At 38.9% G+C, this 16,304-nt stretch overlaps 1 protein-coding gene and 1 pseudogene across 3 annotated transcripts in view; one reads left to right on the top strand and one right to left on the bottom strand.

Annotated features, from left to right (window-relative positions):
- Positions 1 to 3,799: 3,799 nt before the first annotated feature.
- The window catches only part of WAPL (WAPL cohesin release factor), a 66,550-nt gene continuing 54,045 nt past the window's right edge, over positions 3,800 to 16,304 (top strand). For 2 of the 3 annotated variants that reach the window (XM_016142786.2, XM_016142789.2), the window contains exons 1-2: positions 4,009 to 4,203; positions 6,937 to 7,457. In XM_016142786.2, the coding sequence (XP_015998272.2) occupies positions 6,959 to 7,457 (499 nt within the window). In that variant the 5' untranslated portion in view covers positions 4,009 to 4,203; positions 6,937 to 6,958. Of the gene's footprint in view, positions 3,908 to 4,008; positions 4,204 to 6,936; positions 7,458 to 16,304 lie in introns of those variants that run through there. The other variant, XM_016142787.2, reaches the window with a different exon arrangement.
- LOC118604897 lies at positions 14,767 to 14,885 on the bottom strand (annotated as a pseudogene).

Below are 16,304 nucleotides of genomic sequence, written 5' to 3' on the forward strand. Positions count from 1 at the left end.
ATTCCCCTCTCCATTGGGAAAACGGTCAACAATTTATGGAGTCACAGGTTAAGTGAAACTATTGTTGGTTTTGAGTCACTGATAAATGCCCTGAAAATTTTTTCTTCAGATAAATGCCCTGGAGAAAAATAAACTAGGAATAGTGAGCATTCGGGAGTAGAGGTGTTACAATTAAAAATAGGCTGGTCAGGGAGAGATTAATTGAAAAGTCATATCTGCCCAGTATGGGCAGAGCAGAGTTGGGGAGTGTCAGAGAGGGAAAGGCAGGACCCTGCCCATATCTTGTAGGTTGTTCTAACACAACCACTACGAGGGCCAGTGTATGATTTATAATTTTATTCCATATTCTATGATGAGAAAAAATTTTCTCTACCCAATGCGGTAATTTCAGATTTCTAGTTCTCTGAATTTTGTTAAGTTGTAATATATTTTACCACATATCAGAAAGACTAAATGGCAACTCCAGTTCTGACAGTTTCTATGCCTATGCTAGAACACAATCACAATAATGACAGAACAGGAACTTCTATCCATTTTTTAATTTTTGCAGGATTTCTTTTTTTTCCAGTTAAAGCAAAATATGAGGCCACCTGAGTGGAACTCAAGGTCATGGGGTTCTGCCCTTGTCAAGACAGCATACAAGGCAGCCTGCAATATCAAAGGGTATAAGCTTGGATCAGATCCAGGATTTCAGTTTCTGGCATAACTATGACATTTAACATAGAAAAAAAATTAGACATCTGAGGGCTAGCAAAGAAGAAAGCACCTACTAACTATTTGGTGTGTGAATGAAGCAGATTCAAATGAAGTGAAGAGAACCAATCTAGTGGAGTATAAACTGAGGGAACTGAGAAGACAGAAAACTGCTTGCCTATATGTTATCCATCTGGATGGAGTCCAGTTCACTCACTCTGGTGTGAAACTCAGGGCTATGGCAAGAGAATGGGATAGGGCCATTAGGGAAGGGGCCCCTAACCCCATGGACTGTAGACCTGGTCTGAGGCTTATTAGAAACTGGGCTGCACCACATGAGGCGAGTGGTAGGTGAGGAAGCGAAGCTTCATCTGTATTTTTAGCCGCTTCCCAGAGCTAGCATCACCACCTCAGCTCTACTTCAGATCATCAGGCATTAGATTCTCATAGGAGCACGGGTCCCTGGTGCCAAAAAGGTTGGGAATCACTGCTTTAGGGCATTTGCTTGCCATGTTGGAACCAAGGCAGCAAAGAGTAAAGATGGTGGTATAGTCTGCAGGCCCAGAGTCTGAACATCCTCTAGGAGGGGCCCTAGAGTGGGCAGGCTCCCCATTTGTCTTAAGTCTGGGACACATGAGGGTGGGAGGCCTAGCACAGCTTTTCAAATCATGTACCATTTTCTACCAGATTTAAGAATGTCTACAAGTAATAATGGAAATTCAATGTTTAAGAAAAAGTTTGATTCCTTCATTAGTTGCAATACCTTGAGTGAATGCCAACCTCTCTATTTCTTCACCTGTCAAATAAGGATAACAGGCAGGGATGTAAATGAGGCTCTCTGGAAGCCTGGCATCATACCTGATGCATAGTAGGTTCTTAATGTTCTCCCTTTCCCCTCCTCTCATCTAAATGAAAAATATTAGGTTGCTGATAAATGCTATGGGTATACTTTAAATCAGTGCTTGTCAACCTCTAATGAATGTTAAAGTGCAGATTCTGATTAGGTGGAGTTGGGGTGGGGACAGGTATGCAGCATTGCCAATAAGCTCCAACACAAGCCCATGCTGTGGACTTGCGCTCTTTGAGTAGCAAGAATGTAACATTACTAAGTTCCATTACTTAGCACAACTACCACAAAAAAAGCCCTCAAAAGAGCTCTACGAATTGTCTATTTCTTTAAAAAATTAACTCTTCTACTTCAGTTTAGTGCAGTCACTGATCCAAACAAGTACCCAGCACCAGCCAGGCCAGGGCACAGTGATACAGTGCTCTTCTACAGGGAGAGTTTGAAATTGTTTCCCCACCACTTTTGGCGTTTGCCTCTGATAATTACCCCTAATTAGCACCCACCACCTTGTCATTTAAATAATTATAATGAGTGCAGCTTACATCTCTGCTGGCAATCTTCAAACAATCTTGGCAATTTTCAAACAAACCGATAAAACAAGATCCTACGCTGTTTTTAAAAAGACAAAACTGACCCAAATAAGTTACGTGCACACCACCAACAGTGGAATACATAGACCTGTTATAACTTCCATTCATATCAGCTACCTAAGAGTTGATTATTTTGAACCAAAGAAAATACCGTATAGTATTTGGGAAATTGTAAATGTCAGAATACAAATTTTGCAAGCAGTGGTGCAAAAATTCAGCCACACTTAGTTTTGCATTAAAGTCCTATTGGGAAGGACTACAGGATCTCTTAACTTTTTTTTTTTTCTTTTTTTCTCTTTATGGAGTTTTCAGAACATATTGGAAGAGCCTGGTAACTTCTGGGTGCCTTCAGAGCAAATTATTCATTTGTAGAACAAGGGGCGGATTTTCACTGAAAGCAATTAGTTTTCTAATTTTCCAGGGGGATCTCCATTAACTGCCCAACAAACACAGGGCCATCGGAGCCCGATGAATCATGCAACTCTTAGGAACTGACTGCGTTACTCTTTAGATACTCTTTAGAACGTTGTTTTCCCCATTGCAGCCTCAAAAAGAAAAAAAAAAAACCCAAACTATCTACTTTTCTGAACAGGTAATACACTGATCCCCAAAAAACCTTAAGTGGAGCAAAGGCTGTGTACAGCACAAAACACTTTCCTCTATTACCTCCCTGTCCTCCGCAGAGGCAATCACTGGTTCGTTTCTTTAAACTTTTCACTATGGAAAATTTCAGATATACGAGTCAGAGAAACTGAAATAATGAGCCAGTGTGTTTGCATGACACAGCGTCAACAATGAAAAACATCTCGCTGGCTTGTTTTATTCTTCCTCCAGTTTTTATGAGCTATTTTAAAGTAAATCCCAGACTGACCACAACATTTTATCCGTCAAAACTTTAGTATACCTTTTTTTTTTCTTTTAAACTATATAACCGCATTATCGTTATCACACCCAACAAGGTTGACGATAATTCATTAATACCATCCAAAATTCTCGGGGTCACTTTTAACAGGTCCGGGACAGACGGAGGGAGAATGACGAAGGTAAGGGTCGAGGGGCCAGAGGGGGCGCATTAAAGAGACGCGTCCTCCCTCGCTCGTGGCTGCGGCCGTCGGGTGCCCAGCGTTCCGGGTCTCCCCGTTTCCGCTGTCGTTACCCTTGCCGGGCCAGCACCGGCCAGGCCCGGTCGTGGGCGGCTACGAGGCGCGAGCTCCCGGCCTCCCCGTTCCCGGGCGCTGGCCCAAGCAGGCCCAGCGCAGCTGCACAACCCACCGTCCCAAGACACTGGCGTGTCCCTGGAGGGGAAACGATTGACACAGCTGCCTGCACTGCGCCCCCGGCCCTCCCCCGCGACACCTGCAACTCTGGGCGGGACCAGGAGCTGGAACTGGCTCCCGGGCGGGGGAAAACCACGGCCGCGGGAGCAAGTCCGCCGGGTTCCCGATCGCGCGCGGAGTTCTCAACACCCACGACCTCGCGGACCGGGACTACAACTCCCGTCGTGCCCCGCGGTCAGACCAATGGCGGGCGCCCGAGCATGCGGGGCGCGGCGCCTGCGCGGCGGTTTGAGTAAGCGGCCGCGCGATTGGCTGCGGGGTCGGGCGGCCGCGCGGGGCCTGTGGGAAGCGGAGTGACGGAGCGAGCGGCTGTTGGAGGAAGGAGGTGGGGGCCGGGAGCGCAAATGGCGTTGAGATGGTTCAGGGCCCTGTTCAAACTCCAGCGCTGACCATTCACCGGCGGAAGAGGCGGCGCAGGAGACGGCGGCGGCCCAGCGGAGGCACGTAGTGGGCTCCGGTGCCAGCTCCGGTGGCCAGGGAGGCCTAGGCCAAGGCCCGCTGGCGGCGCTCAAGGCGGGGAGGGAAGTTGCGGTGCTGCCGCTCCTCCCCCCCTCCACCGGGTTCCTATTTACCGCGAGTAGAGTCGCGGGTTCTGACGGTGGCGGAGCCCCTTGCGCCTCTTCGCTCACCAGCCGGCCCTGTTCTCCTGCGCGGGACTCCGGCGCCCGCCCGTGGGCAGCTGGGGGCGGGAGAGGCGGAGGCGGCCCGAGGCCAAAGCACCGGCCAGGCGCCGAGGGTAAGTGAGGTCTCGAGCGGCTGCCTAGGCCCGGAGCGAGCCAGTGAGGGTAGTGGAGGCAAGGGTCTGGCAGGGGGTGATGGAAGTCTCGCTCTCTTACCTACCGGCCTCTAAGGAAGTTGGGCAGGGGAACGGCATGAACTCTTTTTCCTCTTTTATTTGTCCTTTATCTGAGTTCTTTCTGGGCGGCTGCTGATATACTTCTTTCTCCAAGCGCGGTCGAGTGTGCTGGTTTTAAGCCCCAAATCCTTGGTCATCCTTTTTTCTGTCCCTGGTCACTACAGAGGCCTTTACACTGCCCTGGGGATTCGGTGGCCGAGGCTTCCGGGGCGTCGGAAGCAACATCCCTTTCCTGGGCGGTGGGGGCGGGGAAGAGAAAAGTTGCGTGATCCTCCAGCAGGAGGGGGGCCGCCTCTCCCGCTACTCCTTGGCGCACCGACCGCCGGCAGGTGAGGATTTCTGGGTGGTTGGTTTTGCCCTTTCCGGCTTCATGCCTTAAGAGAAGCCCCTAAGCCATTGCGAGAGCTAGATTTGAACGGAGGTTAAGTGTGAGGACTTTTTATCCCAGCGCACTTCCCTGAAAATTCGACCTGGCTTTGGGCTAAAGAAAAGGCCCAGCGACCGAAAAGATTTGGTTTTGAATCATTCTTTCCTTCATAGTTAGGATGATAGTCTTTGGAAGTGGAAGCCTGAGCAAGATAGCCTGTTTACTTGAAATATACTTAAAATATAATGTCAAGTATGGCTGCACACTAATTTTTTTGAATTTTTACGTACTTTACACTTTAGGCTTAGAAAATGCCATCACAATAATCTGTCGAGTGACTTTTTAAAAAAAGTGCATTGCGGAAACTAAAGGAAATCAAAATAGGGAATATTATATAATGAACTACCATGTACTCATCTCAGATTCACGTTAACTCTTCATTAAATTTTTCTTGTTTACACGCTTTAACTTCCACACTCAAAGCGAGTCACTAACATTATTTAATGAATATTTCAGCATACATTTGTAAAAGACATGAACTTTTTAAAAAAATTATGATTTTAAAAAATCTTTTAAAATAACTAATTCCGTAGTATCAAACATTCACCTGCAGACTTTCAACTTGCTACAGTGAGTGCTTTGTGGTTCTGGGACCATTTTTGCGCTGAGTTTTTCTGGTGTATGCGTAAAGGAGCCCAAGTCTAGATTTTTGGTTTGGCCTTTAGTCAGCATTTTTGGGTCATTACCGTGTAAGTGTATCCATGAAGTTCCAGCTTTGTTAGTGTTTATAAATGTGGGTCTATGCACCAGGGCTTTACATTCTTGAAGGAATAAAAATAAATTATTTTGTTATACTCGTACCTGCCAAATATACTTAGTTTTGTTTAGGCTGTACTTAAGAAAGACAAGATCCTTAGTGTAGGTCTACATTAGAAGGGGAAATAGATCTCCCTTAGGCATGTTAAAAGGTCTTCAAACAAATATGTAGTCTTAATGCAGGTATGTGTGATGACTATATTATTTTGTCAGATTAGAATTGTCTTCTAACCAAACATGAGAAGGGAAAATTGTCCACTAAATATATGTAAAACTAATTTATTGTGATTCGCTATAAATTGCAAGAATTTAATAATAAAGGGAAAACATTTAAAGTATAGATCAAAACATTCAGAAATGTATGTCAAATATTCCAGTTATATTGTACATTTCAAAGTAGGCAGATTTTTTCCAACCTCTAGGCAATTCATTTTTTTCTAGTTATATTTTACATATTGATATTTAAACATTAGGTCTAAGTGTAAGAAGTGGATAAGAACTGATAGTCTTTTAAAAAGTGCTGTAACTTGTTTTTAAAAATGTTTGACTCTCGATTTACTGTCCTGAAAATTTTTTTGTCAGTATTTGTTATTAATAATGTAGATAAATTAGGTGAGTAAGTTTATCTTTTATAACATGAAGAGGAAAATAAGTTATTGCTTCGTTTAATAATCCATGGGCCACTGTAATACGCTAGAGTCCAACAGATCCAGAAAATGTAACTCAGGAAATGAGTACAGCACTATAGGGACAAGGAAGATAGAATAAGTATAGTTTCTTGTGCTTAGGGAAATGACCAACTAAGGACTATTTTTCAAGTCACATTTTAAATTACATTAGACCAAGAATCAGTATCTTTAAGGTTGGGTTAAAAGCTGCAGGTTCTAATACATGAAAAAAATAGCACAATTTTCCTGATCCTCCCCCCCCCATATGAATAAGTGCTCTGAAATTTCAAAGAACTAAATTTAGTCAACTATTTGATATTTCTGAGGTCCTGCAAAAAATGAACATTTTATACTTAAGATTTTATATTAGGGGTAATTACCCTATTAAGATTTTTTTTAAGGCAAAAGTGATGTTTGTGAGGATAGCAAGTAGATTGGTTTGAAGCATTAAAAAGTAAACATTCCCCACTATAAGTTGGTTTTATGTATGCTGAGTTATAAGTTGGTTAGTCTTATTTTGTAAGCAGCATATGAATATGTGCTCATTGTAAAAAAAATTGACATGTGGAAGTATATAGAGTGAAAAAATGAGCCCCTCTCTTTACACTCTATCCACACATTTATTTGACAGTTTTTTAAAGATTTTATCTTGAATATTGAAAAGACACTCGGGGAGAATCCTTGGGTTCTTAATTTTAAATTCAGTATTAACACTTATGTATTTGGTGATTTTATATTTTCTTACATTTTTTTCCCCCACAGAGAATATGAAACAGGTGTCAAAATGACATCCAGATTTGGGAAAACATACAGTAGGAAAGGAGGAAATGGCAGTTCAAAATTTGATGAAGTCTTTTCCAACAAACGGACCACCCTTAGCACAAAATGGGGAGAGACCACATTTATGGCTAAATTAGGGCAGAAGAGGCCCAATTTCAAACCAGATATCCAAGAAATTCCGAAGAAACCTAAGGTGGAAGAAGAAAATACTGGTGATCCTTTTGGATTTGATAGCGATGATGAGTCTCTACCAGTTTCTTCAAAGAATTTAGCCCAGGGTAAGGGTTCCTCTTATTCAGAAACTAGTGAAGCTGCTCAGCTGGAAGACGCCACTTCAGTACTTGAAGCTAATAGCAAAATTAGTCATGCGGTGGGTGAAGACAGTATTGTCTCTGATAAATGCTTACATTTGGAGGATACTTTGCTTGAGAAAGAAAAGAGCACAATTCGAATCTTAGAAGATGATGCAAGTAAAAGTAGCTGTGCTAAATTAACGACTTTGGGTAAGTTTTGATTTTCTTTATTCTGAGCCCAAAGAGCTTTATGTAAGCCATTTAGTTAAATGATTTATAAATTCTAAAATATGTTTGGGTTTTCCTTCTGCATTTATGATTAATGAGGACTATAGATAATTTTGTAAAAGAGTTAAAAACTTCAAAGAAACCAATTGGTGGTTGAAATTTTACTTAAAACAACTTGGATAATAATGTTTCCAGGCTATTATTACTCATGGTACTTTTTGAGAAGTCTCATAAATCCCTAACTCCAATTTCAATAAGAAACATTTCTTTTTTGTTGTATTAGGATTCCACAATATCTAATTTGTATTACTGTGTAGGATTTGGGTGGTTACTGACAATGAAAATGAGATCAGCATTTACAATGAGGATTAGATTTAGGAGTGTTAGGCTTTCCTTCAAAACTAGTTTAGAAAGATTACGGGGGTATTGACACCAAACATTGAAGAATTTAACTTCATTGCAAATTAAGATTAGTTCATAGTCTGGCACCAGTAAGCAACTTGTTTTAATAGCTTTTAACACATTAAATCAGTTGTATTTTTAAAATGTTAATTTGTAAATCTGGCATCTAATGTTCAACTCTTAACAATATATTTTATCAATTGTACCCCTACTCCTTTTATAAAGGATTTGAGACTTATAATAAATGATACAAAGTGCAATTAACTAAAAGACTGAAGAGATAAAAATTGAAGGTGACAGGTAGACAGTGTTTGCCTTATCAGCAGTAGGGCCTGGATAGCACTGTAGTTGAAAACAAACCTTAGTTCTTGACTTTTTGGTAAAGTTCAGTGATATGAAAGGTTATGTAGATCTCATATTTAGAAAAGAAGTAAAAACCAAACTTTTTAGTACTCAATTCGTAAGAGGAATTTTGTCCCTTGGAAGCAAAATAAAAAGTGCCTCAAACAGCGTGATAAAAGATTTTGCCTTGCATGGTTACAGTAAAAATGCTGAACATTTTCACTCTTTTTCTTACTCTTGGATGAGAGGATGACCCAGCTGTTATTGTCATTCCCTTGATTAATCCAGTTAGTTCTAATTTGGCAGTCCTTACACTTTACCCACATTTCTTCTGAAGCATTGTTCATATCTTAAGGTTAGGTTAACATTTTATTAAAAAGCAGAGCGTGAAAACTGTTTCTTGGATCAGCTCCCAAAAATGTAGTAGAATTGTAGAACTGTTGAGCCAAAACAAATTTTTAACTCAGATCTCTTCGTTTATAGATGAGGCTCAAAGAGGTCAAGTGACTGACTGTTCAAGGTCAGCTAGTGGCAGAATTGGATGAGATTAATTTATTGATTTTCAGCATGTTAAGTACCTACTCTGTGTCCTCTACTTTGCTAGACTCGGAGTGTTTTTTCACTTGTCTAGTGTTTTTAATGCCATATCTTTGCCATCTTTGATAGTCGATTCACAATCCAGAGTAGATAGGCTGGAGGAAGGAAGATGAGGCCATGGAAATGGTGAAACTGGTCAAGGAAGGCAGACATAGGCTTTCCCAAATGTTATTTTTTGGAGAATAGGTTGTGATTTGCAGGCAGAGGATATCAAGAGGATGTATGTTTATGTAGAAGGAATAGTAGCTTCCCAGTCTAATGTAGCTGAATTATAGTTTTGGTGCTGATGCTGTGGCCTGGTGAAATTCAAACTCCATTATGATGGGTTCGTGAAGAGAAAATGTATACTAAAATGCAGTCAGATGGATGTTCAAGAACATCTTGTCTCCCTCTCTTCCTTCACAGGGCACCTTTAGTGGGAAAGGAATGATGTAGCACTATGAATGTTTCATTTTTCCTTTTCTCCTTTGGCCACCCAGAGCAGCCCCCTGGAAGATAAGAGAACTTTGAGGGAGCGTTTTGATTCTCATGGCAGTCTTATCCTAAGTTGTTCTTATAAAACAAATCATATGTTGTAGTTGTAGTAATACTTCTCTATGTTATGACCTTTTTCCCTATGTTACGACCTTTTTCCCTTTGTCTCTCCCCTCTAAAATTTGGGATTTCTCCATGTCTGAACTTTAGTTATGTCTGTCAGATTGTCATTGACTTTACTTTCATTCAGAAAGCCTTCTGATTGTTGTTGAAGTTTGGAAACCCAAAACTAAGTTTTTGATGAAAGGGGTCTCTATAAATCTAAAGTGGTTCCTAACCTTTTCTGAATTAACAGTTCTGTTGAGAATGATAAAATTTTGAACTTAAGATGAAAGTGCTCATGTACCTACTTAGGTCTCAGAAATCTCTCAAATCCGTTGTAGGTCATGTTCAGGCATTTTATTCAAGAACCTTTGAGAATTTTTAAGATCAAGCTTATTCAGAGTGTACAAGTTAAGTGCCATAGTATCCTTCCAGTGGAATGTTCCTACTTATTCAGACCATTTTTCACTGTGTAATTAGAGTAGTCTCCCCTTATCTGCAGGGAACACATTCTAAGACATCAGTGGATGCCTGAAATCATGGGTTAGTACCGAGCCCTATATATACTGTTTTTTCCTATACATGCATACCTATCAAAGTTTAGTTTGTAAATTAGGCACAGTAAGAAATTGACAACAATAGTAAAATAAAAAAAAATTATATACCGTAATAAAAGTTATGGGAATGGCTTCAGGGTTATTATTAAATAAAATAAGGTTTACTTGAACACAGGCAGTGATGATCATCTGATCACTGAGAAGGTTAAGTGACTAATGAACGGATGGGTAGCATATACAGTGTGGATCTGCTGGACAAAAGGATGATTTCACGTCCTAGCAGGTTGGAGTGGGATGACGAGTGAGTTCATCACCCTACACAGAACAACGTGCAATTAAAAATTTACGTATTTTTGGAATTTTCCATTTAATAATTTTGGATTGTGGTTGACTGAGGAAACCTGAAACGAAAACTGAATAAGAGGGAACTGCTGCTGTATGTACATCACATCAGTGAAAAAGGCTTATCCAACTTCAAACTTAGATCATTTCTCTTGGCCTTAAGTTTTAAAGTGTAGGAGTGTGTAAGGTCAGTTTTTAGGTACTATTAAAATTCTTTGTTTCAAATATTATATACTAGATTGTACTTTAAAAGATCGTGGCTTAAAGGGAAAATTCAGAATGAGGTCATGGTAAAGCATCTAATGGTTGCCATTTTCCAAATAGATGTTTGATGGATCAGGGAATGGAAGCAAAATTACAAACTGTAAATGAGAACTGCAAGAAATAATTGAGTTGGTAAAATGTCTTAACTCTTGATTTAAAAAACAAAAACCAAAAAACTTTACCAGCTTAAATGGTTGTCAGTATATAGCAAATCTTGTTTCATTTGTTTTACATACTATTTCTACCTCCCATTCTCTACCCTGGATTATTTTAAAGCAGATTTAGGATTTTCTATTTTATCTGCACATACTTTAGTTGCAGTTGTTAAAGCAGTGAATTCTCAAATAAGTGTGCCACTTAAAAATGACTGTTAACGGGACTTGAAATTTGCCTTTTTAAGAGATACAATATTCTTTAGTGTGAAATCTAAGGCTGTATACCTTAAGAATAAAAGAAGGCTTTTCTTGCCTTTTATATGAGACTACTTCCATTTTTATCTTTGTGCTTTCTGCTGCAGGTTTTTATTCTGGACTCTAGAATAAAGTGTGCAAAGACTTGTCTTTCTACTTGGCACACTTTCCTTGCCAGCCAGCTGGGATTCAGTCTACACATCCTGCCAAATATTGAGATAACTTCTGCATAGGCTTTTAATTTGCATGACTGGTTTTGTAGCCAGTAAATTTTTTTCATTTCCTTAAAACCATACTATTTGTGTAACTTAAAGGGTTGTTACTGTCAGGAAGTTAACTTTGATTTAGAACTGAGGATGATTTTTAGAAAGGGAAATGAATTGTTCTATTCCTGAAAGCTTAAAGTAGGCCGGGAACTTGTGGCCCGAGATGAGATTGTCACTTGCACATTAGATAGAATACAGGTGATTAATGAGGATTATTAAAGGATTCTATTAGTATCAGCAAGAGTTACTTTCCTTCATTTAGCTATTGAATGTATTTGTTGTATAGAATATACTTAAGTCATACCTAAATTCAACTTCTTTTAAGAGAAGTGGGTAAGAGACCTATTATTTATAAGAGACCTATTCATTAAGTTCCTACTTTGTGCTGAGCCCCTTATATATCAGTTGATCCTTAATCACAACTATGTAAGGCAGGCTTTGTTCCATTTTATAGAGGGTAAAGCACAGTTTAGAGAGGCTGAATAACTTGAACTGTTAAGTGGAAGATCTGAGAAACATTCAGTGTTTTTCTCATACAGTGGTGCTGTATTCTAATAGGAATAAACTTAATTTTATCATATTTTAAAGCTTTATATTTATAATAACAGACTGTCACTATACAATGTTTTATCTTGATGTTGGAAATAACTTTTCACAAAGAACAAAGGAGGGATTTTCTCTTGCTTTTATTTAAATAAGTTTTAAAAAGTAAGAATGACGGCCAAACCACTTATAATACTTAGTGCATAAAACTGATCTTACTTTTTACAGTTAATAAGTGTCTTTTACTTTATAATTTTTTGTGCTTTATATTTTTTGTATAAAAATGGAAATTCAAATGAATTCTGAGGCACTAATTTTAATTAAGTTAATTTTGTTTTAAAGTAGAACTTTAATTTCTTATAAATGATTAAGTAAAAGGATTATTCTCAAAGCTTGAGTAATAACAACAATGTAGGTGAAACACATTTGTAGAGTACTTGATGCTTTTCAGAGCATTTGAAAATGTAGGATTAGATGAAGTCATTAAGGAGAATGTAAGAGGAAAAAGTACTGTGAAGAGCTTGTAAGATTTAATGGTGGAGAGAAGAGGAAGAAAAATTAGAAGGATGTCAAATAGATGCAACTAGAGCACCCAAAAGACAATCAGGCAAGTGATATTATATAGAGGCCAGCAGAAAGTTGTTTCATGAAGGGTCAACTGAATTGTAATGCTGCTGCAGTGTTAGTAAATGTGAGGCCTGCAAAGCAGGCATTGGAGTTTGCATTTTAGATTGGCGTATTCTCTGAGTAGTGAGTGTACCCAGTGAGGAAATGAGGGTAGCAAGTTGTTAAAGATGTTTTGAGGGGGGAAGAAAAAGGGCAGTTAGAGTTTCGTGAGGGATTCTGAAAGGTTTGATTACATGAGAGAGTCTTGAAGCATAGGATCCGTAGCACAGGGGGAAAGTGGTCTTGGGAGAAGGGATGCTACCTTTCCTGGACAGGAGGAAGAATGGTTGAAATGTGAGCTTAGTGGGAGAATGGAAGGATAAGGTGATTTATGGATGGAGGCCTTTTTTTCCCCCTCCAAAAAAAAAAAAAAAAGGGTTATCTCTGAAAGGGAGAAAGTAGGGCAGGGTAATATGGAGGCTGCAGGGGAACGACAAAGGGTTCAAACAAATGTTGCAGAAAGTAGAAGACAGAGCTGTCTAGTGAGAGGATTTCTTGATATTATTGGGGCCCTAGTTGAAGTTTGTATCACTAAAAACTCAAGGTCACTAATCTACGCATTATATGAGTGAGTGCATTTCTCCCCCTCCATTGGTAGGTCCCATCAGCCAGAACCTACACAGAATATGGAATATTGGATAGGATTATTAGAATTATCCTGGATCAGCATTTTGCCTGAAAAGATGTGTAATGAACAGATAAAGAAGTTAGGATATTGTCCGGAGAATGATTGAAATGATGGACTGTGGAATTTAAAATGTTCAGGAATGGACAAAGCTGGTGGATAGGAGAGAGGAAAGGAGGAGTCAGTATACTGAGGATCTTATTAAATAAGAGTCAGGAATGGGATTACTGGAACAAGCAAGTTGGATAGTTGGTAGGTTGTGATTTAAAAGTGAGTTATTTGATTTTAATATTTAAGAGGCGAAGCTTTTTAGGACATGACAAATTCCTGATGAAATTGTGAGAACTGGGAGCTGAGATGGAATGTAGAAGAATGTTGATGGGAAAAGGTTAAAGAACTAGGAGATCAGGAGGTTGGGATTTAGTGGAATGATAGCAAAACTGGCATGGAGGGGTACTTTATAAACCTTGTGTAAAATCTTTAAATAAATGAAGAATAAGAGGTTGTTAGATGTTGGGTATGGGGAAGATTAGAGCGTAACTAGCTAGGTGGCACAAGCCTCAAAAGAATGGGCTTTTATAAGAGAGTTGGAGAAATAATAGTTTTAGAAAGAGGCATTGAAGCGCCAGCATGCCAGTGACCCCAAAACCGTCCTACTCTGAGAACTCTGAGGGCTGCAGGAAGAAAGAGGCATTCTTAGGTTTCAGCTAGGATAAGGAAGTGGGGAGAGGGAATGAGCCCCCACATATATGTGAGTGTCCACTGAGGGCTGGATACTCTGAATTTAAGGGTGTGGGTGATGGTGCTGGTGGTGGGTCGTTGGATTATGAGATTGGAAAGAAGTACAGATATATTTTGAGAATTAGAGTACAGGAGAAGGTAGATTAACAAGATGTGTTTACATTTTGGATAGATATAAACAGAGAAACAGATGAGAGGGATGATGACTTTATAACCAGATTTTCCTAGAGCAGTTTTTAAACCTCTTCGCAAATCATCTAGAAAGTTTTTGTAAACTGTCCCCACTTCATCTCCTTCCCCATGAATTTTCAAAGTTTGCATCTTCAAGGTCCCAATGGGAAACAGATGGCTTGCCCCAGTTAGGTGAATACCAGGAAAGTTTATTTATAAAGGGGCTGTTTACAAAGATGTGAGAGGCATGGTGCCCCGGCTTTGGTTAGCAGCATTAAAGTTATTATCACCCATTTGCATAGGGACAGGGCGTTTAATTTTAGATAAACACCAAGGGATTATCTGAGCCATATAGAGGAAACCACTGTAAGAGGAGCACTGTCCTTCTGTTGAAGGGCCTCATAAGGAAAGTACTAGAGGAGTAAAATACCTGAACCTAACTCTCCTTTGTCGTGCTGGGGCTCCTCATGGGTGGAACCCAGTAGAAGTCTGAGGGTAAGGAAACTTTTTGATACAAGTCAACCTTCTAAGGCTGAGATCAGGGTGGAGAGTGGATCTGGAAGGACAAGTCAAAGATATCTGGTTAATATCTAAAAAAAAAAAAACCCCAAACAAACCAAAAACACCAAACTGAAATTCTGTGGTAATGTATATAATTATATAATCACTATCAAGATATAGAGTATTTTTTAAATTAATTATTATTATTTTTTTTTTAAGTGAAGCAACCCTTGATTGCAAGGATCTTGTCAGCTTACAATCCTTTTTTTTTTTTTTTTTTTTTTTACACACCTACAGCTCCTGGTCTTCCTAGGTAGTCTCTCATCCAAGTACTAACCAGGCCTGACCCTGCTTAACTTCTGAAATCAGACCAGATCAGGCTTGTGCAGGGTAGCATGGCCATAGACAAGATATATTTTCATCACCTCAAAAGTTCCTTCATACAACTCTGTGGTCAGTCCCTTTTCCAGTCTCCAATCCCTGGCATCCACCTGTTTTATATCCTAGTAGTTCTGTCTTTTCTAAAATGTCATATACATGGGATCATACAGTATATAGCCTTATCAGTCTGGCCTTTTTCATTTAGCATAATGCTTTTAAAAGTATTCCATGTTGTATGCATCAGTAGTTCATTCCTTTATATTGCTGAGCATTCCATTGGGTATATGGTCCATAATCCATTTTCTGATTGAAGAACATTGGATTGTTTTCATTTTTTTGGTAATTATGAATGAAGCTACTATAAACATTCATGTTTAGGTTTTTGTGTAGACATGTCCTTATTTCTCTTGGGTAAGTACTAAGGTTTGGGATTGCGGTTAAGAAAATATTGATTTCATTTAAATGTTTGCGAAGGATACAGTTTCCTGTAAAATAATAAATGATATACTTTTCTATTAAAATGGACATTTAAAAATAAAACATGCAATTTAGTTATAGTGATTTCTTTTAACTTTTTTATAGTAAAATAAAACCGATACAGAAGATCACACAATACATAGATATATATAAGTTGAGCTTAATGAATTATTTACAAGAGCAACAGCTATATAACCACCACCCACCTCAAGAAATGGAATTTTGCCAGCCACTCCAGAGCTCTTCTTTCACCCTCGAAATAACTAGTGTTATTAAGCAACAGCTATTATCAGTAACTGTTTTTTATCATACTCTCCTTCTTGGTTGCAAATGCCATAATTATTTGCTGTTCATTTTCATACATTAAAAAAAAAAAAAAATGTTCTTCAACAGCCCGAAGAGTTGTAGTGCTCCTTTTTCCTTTTTGAAATTGTATTTCTAAACCACTTCCCCTTCAGAATTTTTTCCTAATGAATATATTTGTGTTTAGTCCTTTAATGGTTATCCTTTTCATAATTAATTCTTTGTATAAAAATATATAAATTTAAATTTAAACTTATGAGAATTTTCTGTGATTATAATGCTCTAAATATTTAAAAATTGTTCTAGATCATTATGACCACAATTAATAGTGTATAGTTGATCAAATATGAATGCTATACATTTTAAAGGCAAGTTTATTGGAAATGTACCTCTTTATGACATGGGTGGGGCTTTTAAAAATTAATTCATATGTATGTGGATAACTATCATTTGCTAAAATAAGAAAAGGATTTGGCATCAATCTATTCTTATTTTTTGGTGCATGTAAATATAGAGAAACCATATTGACAAAATTGATGGAAAGAGTTTTTGTTTTATAGTAGTTTCTAATTGGAAAACAACAGTTGGAAACCACCTGACGTGCAAAGGATTTGTTACAGAATTCTTGGAGTTACTCAGTTATTAAGCACAGAAGCCAATACATA

Source organism: Rousettus aegyptiacus, unplaced genomic scaffold (assembly GCF_014176215.1).
Source record: "Rousettus aegyptiacus isolate mRouAeg1 unplaced genomic scaffold, mRouAeg1.p scaffold_m13_p_6, whole genome shotgun sequence".
Taxonomy (NCBI): Eukaryota; Metazoa; Chordata; class Mammalia; order Chiroptera; family Pteropodidae; genus Rousettus; species Rousettus aegyptiacus.